General features: G+C 36.2%; 1 protein-coding gene across 1 annotated transcript; it reads right to left on the reverse strand.

Moving 5' to 3' along the window:
• Window positions 1-1,372: 1,372 nt before the first annotated feature.
• LOC110694445 (putative 1-phosphatidylinositol-3-phosphate 5-kinase FAB1C) lies at window positions 1,373-11,333 on the reverse strand. The gene is made up of 11 exons (XM_021871613.1): window positions 9,654-11,333; window positions 8,299-9,084; window positions 7,526-7,679; window positions 7,087-7,431; window positions 6,025-6,753; window positions 5,558-5,889; window positions 5,254-5,380; window positions 5,000-5,164; window positions 3,025-4,431; window positions 2,666-2,932; window positions 1,373-1,924 (listed from the first exon to the last, which is right to left on the reverse strand). Exons 1-11 carry the CDS (start codon window positions 10,199-10,201, stop codon window positions 1,670-1,672), a joined length of 5,115 nt encoding a protein of 1,704 aa, XP_021727305.1. The 5' UTR covers window positions 10,202-11,333; the 3' UTR covers window positions 1,373-1,669.
• Window positions 11,334-11,588: the final 255 nt, after the last annotated feature.

Consider the following 11,588-nt stretch of genomic DNA (forward strand, 5'->3'; position numbering starts at 1 on the left):
GAACCATCGCGCTAATAAGATTCCGCCAATCAAGCTAAGTGATTCGTTTCCTAAAATATAATGGCATTACTTATCGATCCTAATACAGCCTTGATTGAATTCGTAAGGTTTTTCATTGATTCAGTTGACTCATTGATTGGTCCAATCAAATCCTTGATTGATGAGCTAAGATTCTATTGAATATTCTTTGATATATTTGACAAGGATGCATCTTTCCTTAATTTCTTAGCTCTTTTCCTTATTTTGTATTAGTGAAGTTAATTTTCGTATTCTTTGTCTCTTTACCTAATCTGCGGGCAGCTAAGAATCTAATCCCAACCTTTTAATCAACAGTGATTAGTCTTTTTAGAATCTTGAAGCACGATATTTTAGATCCCAACATAAACTCGAGAGCCAACCCCATTAATCCCACGCCATTGTCACTTGCTTGTAATCACAAGTTCAAACTTTTTATTTATTTTCTTAATCTAAGACATTAGATCTTGTCAACCCCAACGGACTCTCCACTACTCTTCATTCCAAAAGATTCAATTCGAATGTAATCTTGTTCCACTCAAGCTCAATTCAAAAACACCTCGATTTGACTCTCTTTAAATTTCAATTCGATTTGCATACCTTGTGTATTTTAGAATAGTTTTCAGAATCACAGACAATCAATTTTATCTCACTCACAACTAGTCAACTCTATGTCATATCAATCCTACACCATGGTCAAAACACTATGTCAAGTAACCTCAACCATTTCTAAATCTTGTCACAACCTAGATCCTTGCTTAAGGTTCATTCCTTTATGCTTCAATCCAATTCAATTTTAAACCAAACTTAACATCTTTCCGAGGAATGAAAATGCTCAATTTCAAACAAAGTTGTATGACCATACATGCCTAGTCAAACTAGGACACTTAAAATAAACAGAGGGAGTATTAACTTTTGTCATCTGCCTCCAATACTTCTCAAAGTTCATAGAAAATATTTGAATTGCTTATTTAAATTATTTGATATAAGAATCTCAAGTATAAATTAGCATAATCTAGTTTAATCACAACAGTTAACCATGTTAACCATGTTATGTATATTAAGGGTAATAAGCCTAAGATTAATCTCGTCCTATTCTACTTTGTATTCTTCTTTAGTTCTCGATGATATCTTACCGTAATCGTGGCTCGTTGCACATTAATGTTGGTCATTGATCTAGTAGCTTCTTCTTGGCTCATTGTCAAAGAAAGGAAAAGATAAAAACAGCGCTTAAGTTTTGAAAGGCACGACGCTCCCACGTTGTAAGATCCAAAGGAATCGGGTCTAACTTTGTAACGTTACAAAGTGAAAGAGAGAACGCTCTGTCATTCCCTACATCATACACTTTATTCCTAGATAAATGGAACCCATTCATGTGAACCGACCTTCATTATCATAACTTTGCACATGCTTTCTTTAGCTCATTGTATCTAACACTTTTTTGTGTTGGGCTACATTTGTGCCCGTTAAATAAAAAAAATTAAGAAAAATATAAAAGAAAAGAAAAAATTCAAGAAAATGGAGTTTTCTAGAGCTCAAATTGAGGAATGAACATCATGGTATCACAAGAATCACCTGCCTTGTGCTTAGCTTAAACAGCTGATTTGTGAACCAAAAAGAATCACATTTGGAAGTGGAAAAAAGGAAAATGAACTCAAGATGACCATTGATCGGGTACTGTGAGGAAGTAGGTTGTCATTGCTTTCCGAAATCTTCTCTTGTACTGTTTCGGGGAGATGATGGTTGGTGAGGCATTTTTTAGACCACCGAGGATACCAGAAGCCTTTACCCATGTTTCAAGATGCTTGTCCCATGTATATTGTCGCATAAAATCAATAATACCAAGTACTAGCTCTTTCCGCTCCTCATCCACACCCACTAGCAGCGAGTAGTCCATAACGTCAACAGACTGCAAGTAACAAGTAAAGGGTGTCAGTCTCTGACAATTCAGCCATGAAGCATGTCTTATATTTCTGTCTTACAAGTATTTGACACGGGGAAGGAAGGGAAGAGGGAAGGGGGCACATGGTCACCTAGGAAGGGAAAAAGTGACTCAAGGTGACACAACAATACAACTGTACTTCCAAATGCCATTATGCACTTTGCATTCACCCAATTCAAGCAGAATGAAAGATGTGACAGCTAAAATGCTAATGTCGAGTTATCAACAAATAGAAAAGTCTTTAGTTTATCAGGACCAAATATGCACTCGATGAATATTTCCTAAACTCTTGAATTAGGGATCATAATAGGTAATAACAGTTTTTGAGTTGACCATGATAAAACAGGCTCATCCCTCCGCATTAGTCAGCAATATTCCTACTAGCTAACAGAAGTTCAAGAGGTGTCACTCGATATCATATTTTATAAACTAATTAACTCAAACTAGCAAGAGAGAACTCTATACTCATTGGGCTAACAATATCTTAATATTATGGCAGTAACTAATCAAAATGACATGTACAACAGCAGCTCATATGGATCCTGCCAATGGCAGTCTGCTGAGGTCTACAATTATGCACCTTTCATTGCTACTTGTGAAAAGTGTGTTAAGAATTGATTGGTTCGATAAAGTGAAGGCCTGGTTATATACTGAACTTGAACCACATCAAATTGTACTACGTATGTGAGAAAGGCAGAAGCAACTTACAGCCAGAAATGATGTATCATTCCAGACAGCTCTCTCTAATCTTCTTTTTGCCTTGCTTCCAAGAAAAATGGGATTTGTTCTCAATGTTTCCAGGAGGTTCATATCTAGAAGCACTTTGTTAGCTCCTGTTGTATCAGAATTATAACGAGACCGGGAAGAACCCTTGAGATCATAGATTTTGGATATATTTCTCTTGTAAAAGAGATTCTCCATCACCATCAGATCCATTTTTGTTTCACGCCCGCCTTTCAGATGCTTAACAGTGACCTGTCATAAAAAGCACGAGAGATCAGGAGTTTCACTTCCCTCACAACTTTATTACACAGCTCAAGGTACAAAAGAAAAAAAGATGGCCCAACCTGAAAAATTCCAAGCACTTTGGCAAGACAAGTTGGACTTCCAGAGTCCAGAGAATCATTTAAATATTTGAAATATTCCGCTGCAAACTCCTGGAAAGATTCCAACTCTGTCTTTGTCACTTGCTTAATTATGAACCTCTCATCCATGGACTTTGCAAAGTACACATTACTCTTTCCCCCTTGTGCACTCCATCTTCTACAACGGCTCAAAGAGCGCACAAAGTCCAATTTGTTGGGACAACATTTTTCTTGAAGCATGTCAAACTGCTTAGCAAAGTAACAAGTAACAGAAAATTTGACTTTCCCAACAGCAGTTGAAGAATCATCATCAAAAGTAATCTGCAGGTGAGGAGATCGCTTCTGATCATTCACCGATGAATTAGTCCTTGATAAAGAGTCTTCAGAGCAGTAACTTCCATAGTTGATGTAATCTAATTCCAGTGAGCCAATAGACTGCCAGGATAAAAAAGTGGAAACTGTAGAATCCTCTCTCTGGAGATCTTTGCCACTCCAGCTATTTATCTTTTGGCTCGACTTATCACAAATCCAGTTATCATACTCTGTCGAACAAAGGGCATATGATATTACACTGGTAGGTTCATCATCATAGACAGCAATAACCAATTCGTTTTGGCCTGTCTGTGGAAGTAGTAAACGAGGACCTTCAAACATATGAGATGCAGAGATAAAGGAAGGCATAAATTGAGCCTCATGTGGTATAACTTGTGAAAAGGTTCTCATAACGCTTGGAGTGGGCTCTTTAATCATATTTCTGTAGTCTCCAGAAGCATGGAAGGACCTGACAGCAGAGAGTTGTGATGCAGAATGCAACCTTCGGAGTAACTTTTCTTCTAATCTCATAGCAGAGTCAAAAGAACAAACCCTTGCTGGACCCATCAACCTTTTAAGAGGCAGGTTATCAGCTTGGATTACTTGACTTACAGGAGCAGCTTCAGGTACATCTACATCTGTGCCAGTCCATGCAGAGTCTATTTTATCTGACAAATTAGAAGCAGGAGAGTGCAGAGTCTCCGAAGATTTATCACTACACGTTATTTCTCCGTCCATATACGATTCCTCCTGCTGTGAATGTTGTAAAGTATCTGAACTGGGATACTCAAGAGAGTGAGACTCGGTGTGCCCTTCATCTTCTGCTCGATCAACAAGAAACTTGGAATCCTTAATTAGGTCATTCTTCAACTCTTTCAGCTCAGCATGAGACCCAATATCCCCTGAACCCTCTAGCTTATAACTTCCAGAATTAAGGAGAGAATCCAGAGAATAAAACCGACGGTCCCATGTATGAGAACCAACTAAAAGAGACCTATGCAGTTGATTTAACTCCAAAACGTCAAATGATCTCTCAACCAACTGTAAATTGTCATCCATAGCCAGTTGAAGTAAATCCTGTAAATAACGAATTAAAGCATTAATCATCCCCTAACTAAATCAAGCCTACTGATTTGGCAATGAACAAGCATCAGGGTTACAAAATACATTCATAATTTTCATCCAAACTTGCATGTCAATTGCTTTCTTACGCCTTCCCTTTGAATCAGTATAAAATATATATATATATATATATATATATATATATATATATATATATATATATATATATATATATATATATATATATATATAAAGTAAAAATTAAAAATTTAAAAAAAAAAAAAAACCAAGCTTAGAAACTAGACAGGTTTTTCTAAAGGAAATTAATGGACACAAAATTAATGAATATATGTACATTCAAAAAGATTTTCTTAGACATTAGCATGATATACTAAGAAACATAAATCAAAGTCTATCAGTGACATATGTTCAATCACTTCAATATGAAAGACTGATAGAAGGAAGGATTATAACACTAAGAAACAAATCCATAAAGATTCATCTCATAGGTTTTAGAAATACAGAAATGCAGGGTTTAAATAAGGAATATGAAATTGGAATTTAACTGATATTCTATACTCACTAGGTAGTGATTTCTTTCTTTATCTAGGATGTCTTTGAACTCCAGAATGTGCTTATGCAAGTCAACTGAATCCATAGAAGCGCCCCTGGAAAATGTACTCTTTTGCTCCATGACATGGAGTACATCACTCACCTCAGCATAGAAGGTTTCCATTTTACTCTTAAGCTGATATAAATCAAGGCAAGAGAAACAGAAGATGAAGCAATTCTTAATTTAGAGACAATCAGCAGAAATAGGAGGAATCTAAAACTTACATCTTCCACTTCTCTTTTCATCCAATCCCGCTTACTTTGGCCATTGAACTCAAGTACTGAAGGGGGCAGATGGACAGTGAGGATATCAATTGGTGAGTAGTGAAAGAATACAACCATGCTTCCAAACCTACGAACAAACATAAATGAATAAGTAAATATGAAAAAATAAAAATAAAGAAACAACAAAAGACTGGCTTTGCTTGTTTCAGTCATCCCTGCCAAGGAACAAAGGCACCAACCAAAAATTATACAACAGAATTAAAAAGGGTAGGGAGGGGGTATACAATCATTATAAAAGCAGTACCCATAGAAACGAAGACAATCCCTTTGAAGAGAATGGCCACAGCTTGCGACACGGTTAGCAGTTGCATGGTTTGAGAAACTGAGCTCTAAGAACTTCCCAAAGGAAAGGCCCCAGGCAGCCTCAGACAGTATTACTCTGCGGGTTGCTGGTGGGACATTATCAACCTGTGCACATTTAAGGCACCGATGCCACATCCATATTTTTCCATCGCGCTCTCCAGGAAGTTTTTCTTTGTCTAGTCGCCGAACATTTATAGATAAAACACCCTGCTTGTGAGTATAACATTGCACATGTGCTTCAACAGGTTCTTTACAAGATCGACACAATGATGTCTGCACAGGTAAATAGAATTTGTCAACTTCTAAATCGGGAAAGCAGGGTTGATAGCAAAAATAACTATAGCACAAATTTAAATAGACTGGCATAACGACTTACAGTGATGCAAAGAGAAAAGTAAAACAAAATACCTGATCAAAAAGGTCATCACGGAGATATCTCCCAAGTGGCTTATCAAATGAACCATAAAATCTGATCCGCAATAGTCGAGAACGTTCACAAAGAGTTCCCTTAGCTACACAACGACTAGAAAAGGACACCAGTATACTCTGATGACTCTCAGTTGATGTAATATAGTCACCAGAAACTTCATTTTCATCAATATTATCCATCTCTTTGAGCTTACCTTCGTCTGGAAACACTTTCTCATGCAATTTAGACTGCACGGGATCGACTACACTGCTACCAGAGTCACTGAATCCAAGTATGTAGTTATCACATGCAGGGGATGTAGATTCAACAATTGCATTAAGCAATGAACCATCCGTAGGCATGTGGGGTAGCTTCTTATCAGTTGTAGCATCAGCAGGGAGACCTGACAAAGAACTAAGAAGCTCAAGTGATACTTCTTGTTGACTGCTCTCCATCTTATCTACAAATCTTCCAGAGGAAGCTACCACATCACTTGACTGCTGGGAAGGAGCAACTGCATCGGAACAAGGGAGAGTCGATGTTGCATTATCACCAACTATCTTTGTTTGTTCAGAATAAGATTGTTTAAGTGCCATTTTAGGTAGATGAGCACCCTCATCAGCAAGAAAAGATGTTTCCAAGGACAAATGGTAAGCTGCAAAAACTGAGTATTGAACCACATGCTTGATTCTCTTCAACTCCTCCCGACATAAACCCTTCAGCAAGATCTGTATGAACAAGAAAATCAGAATTTATGACACCCAATCAAAATCATTTTTCTTTCTGTCACAAATTTTTATACTGGATTATGCATGCCACTGAATTTCTTTAATCAAAGAAAGATTTATAGGTCCATGTGTGTTTTTATTAATAGATTGAAAGATCAAGCAGACAAGACTTGAGCTTTTGCCAGATCAGCATATAGCTTTGTCTAGGAAACTATTTGATACGAATCCATATATAACTTTGCACATGAAAAGAAAGATACAGGCTCACTCAAGGCCTTGCAATTTTCAAATTTCAAGAGCAAATAATAAAGCAGAGAAGTGAAAATATATTACCGTACAACCTAACCGTCTAGGGCAACCTTCAAAAAACATCAAGGTTTTAGACGGTCTCTTATTGAATTGATTAGCAGTCTCAAGTGTTTCAGAAACTCTCTCCAACCGGAAAAGCTCACAGTGACCAAGTCGAGCCACTGAAATTTTATCAACAGAGGGAGTTATCAAAGCCCCTGTGCACCTTGCTATTCGCTCCAATAGAGTCCTTTTAACATTCAAAACCAAAGAAATCTCCTTTTCAAGTAGATATTCCTGTGCATATGATGACACACTTTTCTCAACAAGTAAGACATTTGGCCGATGGGCCTCTATCTTTGAGACAATCACCTTCAGATGGTTCATCTCCTGCTCAGATCAAAAAGCAGAAATCACTATGACATTTTGAAAAACCATATTGGATCAAGGACATACAAATAAGAATTAAAAAATAATAAAAAACCTCTTCCAGCAATGTATTGAATGATGCCAGCTGATTTTGAGCTCTCTGGTACTCTAATGATCCACCTACGAGCAATAACCTTGGGGTTTTGTATTGAGAAGTCATTCTTTTATGTTTAATGTTCTTTGTACAAGCTATACCTTTTATCAGGGTGCTGAGGAAAACAAAAACCAAAAATCAAATACAAGAAAGACAGCAGAAAAACAATGGGATACAACTAAGGATATGAGGAATCGTAGGATCTATGATGTTTCTACCAATCCAAAATCAACTAACCGATTTGAATTACTATTAAAATCACACAGGTGATAGGATCATTTAAGATCAGAACCTATGATCATTTTATTTTCATTCTATTAAGCATCAACCCTAAAATTGATAATTTAGTAACAAAAATCTATGCACAGCAAAAAATTAATGTACCAGCAGTTCAGCTTTAATTACTATCTTCTCATCCTTCTCTATTTAAGCAACTTCTAAGAGTGCAGTGAATGTATTGATTTTTTGTCCATTAACTTTACTTCATTTTGGTAAGTTAAAAGTAAGAATAATACAATCTAACTACGTGTATAATGTTGCATCTTGCATGTGTGTGCATATGACATAACATTTAAAAATTTGCATTGTATGTAGGTTATAGCTATTTGATTTGTACTTTTGGTAACCTTGATCTTGAAATATGAGTCATTCTTCACATAATAGCAGTTCAATATCAAATAAGAACTTTCAATTTGCTCTGACAATAGTGGACAATAAACAATTTTGAAACATACCTTTCACTTGGGCTTCCAGATGCTATACACTTAATCTTCACATAGTCTCCAGGATCCATACTGCCTCCCTTGCTAGTATCTGGCTTGACAAAATTAGCAGCTTGCCATGCTAAATTGCTAACAATTTCCAACCAATCTTGACTGCCCATTTCCTTGCCAATTTCAACGCCTTCATCCTGTAATAACTGTGACACAAGAGCTCTGAAATGACTTTGAATCGCAGACCTTAAGGGTTTCCCCTGCTCATCATTGTGGCTTTCTTTTGCAGGACATAAATCAGGAAGGCTGACGGTGGAGGAGAAGACACCACCAGATACTCCAACATCATCGTCGTCGTCGTCATATTCAAAATAATTTCTTTCTGCCTCATCATTATCATCTTCAGGAAGTGGAGGATGCCAAATATGACCAATGTTTTCAAAATCCAAAGGTTTAGGAAGCTCTTCATTTTCTTTGACAATGATGGTGACTTCATCAAATCTGCCATCAACATTTGCAGGATTGCCGGTCCCTCTGTCAAGCCTTTTTAAAACGGCCACACTAGTGGGACAATCATGCTTAGGTTTAGGGCTTCCGCCTATTGTTTGCTGTACAGGGCACCCAGCCCTAGGTGTATTAATATTGAACCTAGAGGGGCTATCTAAGGGACTCGAATCTGCTGACCTGAAACTATAACACTCATTCCTAAAACTAAGACTACTAGTGTCTATGTCTGAACTGTCATGGCAATATTCACTTGTTGAGCTGAAAAAATGCCTCCCGGACTCTTCTGGTTCTTCATCACTCCTATATCCAACATGAAAAAATCTATCAAGAGAATACAGCAAACAAAAGACCACAAGAAATAGCATACAAGAATTAATTAATTTTAAGACCAAGTTGCTGTGTTCGTTGGCTCCTAGCTATGACTTTCAGCTATCTTTCCTATTCAAATAAAGCCGAAATGAGTATTCCTTTTTTTTTTTTTTGTATGTGAGTAAGATTTTTCCCAAATATTGTCCAATTTGAATAAGATCGACCTTTTTCACTTCACCAAAAACTCAAGTAACATTATAATCAAACAAATTCTGATGTACTTTGAACCTAAACAGCTTATAACAGTTATAAGAGTAGCAAATAACTCATCCCACAATAATCATCTATTATTTTTTTTTTCTTTTTATTGTGTGTGAGTGTGTGTTTTGTTGGGGGGGGGGTGTGAATTGATACTTAGAAGCCAAAAATTATTACAAAATGATGTTGGGAATCTCTTAATTTTTATTCTTTCTTTTATGAGTTCAGAATCGAGCTTTTTCACTTCACCCAAAAATTAACCTCTAGGCGCAAAACAATCTCTTAATAATGAGAAGGCTTACTGTATTGGAGAGTGGTGAAGAGAGATTTGTGACGGATAAGACAACATCCTGCTGCTGCTCATATTCTGAGAACAAATGTTATGATCCTGGAACCCAACTGTATGAGAAACAAAATCGTCTTCTGTTCTCTCAGCAATTATGTTGTTGCTTATATCATCACAATCGACAGGAGGTGATAAAGGCTCCGGGCTTGCCCGTGGAGACTCGGAGGGATAGATTTTTTCAATATGCCTCTTAGAAGGCTTAGAGCAGAACTTGCAGGCCTTGATAACTTTCTCCAGGTGATCACCATTTCTATTACCACTAAATGTAGCAATAACAACACGAGCACCACTCCCGCGAACACAAGAGGCACACAACAACCTTTTACAGCCTAGACAGCTATACTTGAGGCACGACTCCGAAAACTTCAGTTCACACTGGCAGCAAGAGCTCTCAACCATATCCATATCAGAAGAGCAAGATAAAGTAGTGATTTTACCCAAAGAAGCCCAAGACCTAAACTTATCAATGAGATCTTGTAAAGGACTGCTATTAAGCACTCCCATCCAATGAAATCACCCACCAAGGTTATTACACAACTCTAACCTTCTTAATCTCAATAACCAAGCAAAAACTCTACCTAATTCAACACCAAAAAAACCCAACTCACCTCAAGTGTAAATTCAATCAATAAGGTATATTGCTCAACTCGAACGACATCGACAACGAAAAGAAAAATCCAATCCAACCCACAAAGAAAAAAATTGGTGGGGGTATGCTCAGAAAGGAATTGAGGTTCACATATTAGATCTATCCCAAGTTTCCTTCTGCTTCCTCCTTTCAAAGTAATTAAACAAATTTATACTCCTTTTTCTCCTAGCTCATAAAATACTGAAAAAAAGGAGGAAAATCACAGCTAATTTATGATATGATTATACTCCTATTATTTACAACACTAAAAGATTTTTCCCACATGACAGTTTAATCCTCACCAACCCAGATGATTTATATCAAATTAATGACTAAAATCATATCCAAAATCCCAATTCATCAACCAATACCAGAATCTTCCAGATTTGATCCCAGAAAAGTTTGCAGCATCCAAATATATATAAAAAAAAAAGCAAAAAATATTGACTAATATGGAAAGAAAAAAAAAAAAAAAAAAGTGAGACTAATCAATACAGCTTTTATCCATCATAGAAGATCAATTTTGTGATCTGGGTATTAATCAATTCAACTCCAAAACAAAAAATAAAAAAGGAAGAAAATAAATAAAATCGAAAAAGTGGTGTTGTATATGAGTAATAAATTGAGATTGAGTAAAAATATGGAAAGTGTAGAAAAGAAGGAAAGTAAAAAAGATATTAAAGAATAAAAATGAAGATTACAATGAAACTTCCTCCTCTACTTTGTATAGCTTTGCTTGATACTGCAACCGCCATTGATGAAGATGAAAAAAGCTCGAAAACCCACAAAAATGGCAGTTTTCTCTCTCCTCTTTTACTCACTCCAGTTTTCTGAGCTCAGTATTTTCTGTATCTTCTTCTTGGTTAGCACTCCTCCATTAGCGGTTTTCTCTCTCCTCCCTTGATTTTCTCTCTCCTCTCTCTTCTAACAGTTGACGCTTTTTGAAATTTTTTTATTTCTCAATCTTCTTCTGCTACTATGTTTAAAATGGGTTATTTTAAGACACTTTTTAATAGTATTATTATTTTAATTTTTATAGTGTTTTATTGGAATACAAAGTTATAGTCTATGAAATATTATTACAAACGGATTTTTTTTAATCCATCGTTTTCTTTCCTTTTTTGAATTATACCTTCCCTCCTTTGTATACTTGTTCAATTACATCTTACTATTAATGTATTATAAAGATTTATTTAGTATTAGACCTAACCAATAAAATAAAATAAAAAGAGTCTAATATGACATGGCCTTTAATTTTCTATC

The sequence above is a fragment of the Chenopodium quinoa genome, unplaced genomic scaffold (assembly GCF_001683475.1).
Source record: "Chenopodium quinoa cultivar QQ74 unplaced genomic scaffold, ASM168347v1, whole genome shotgun sequence".
Lineage (NCBI taxonomy): Eukaryota > Viridiplantae > Streptophyta > Magnoliopsida > Caryophyllales > Amaranthaceae > Chenopodium > Chenopodium quinoa.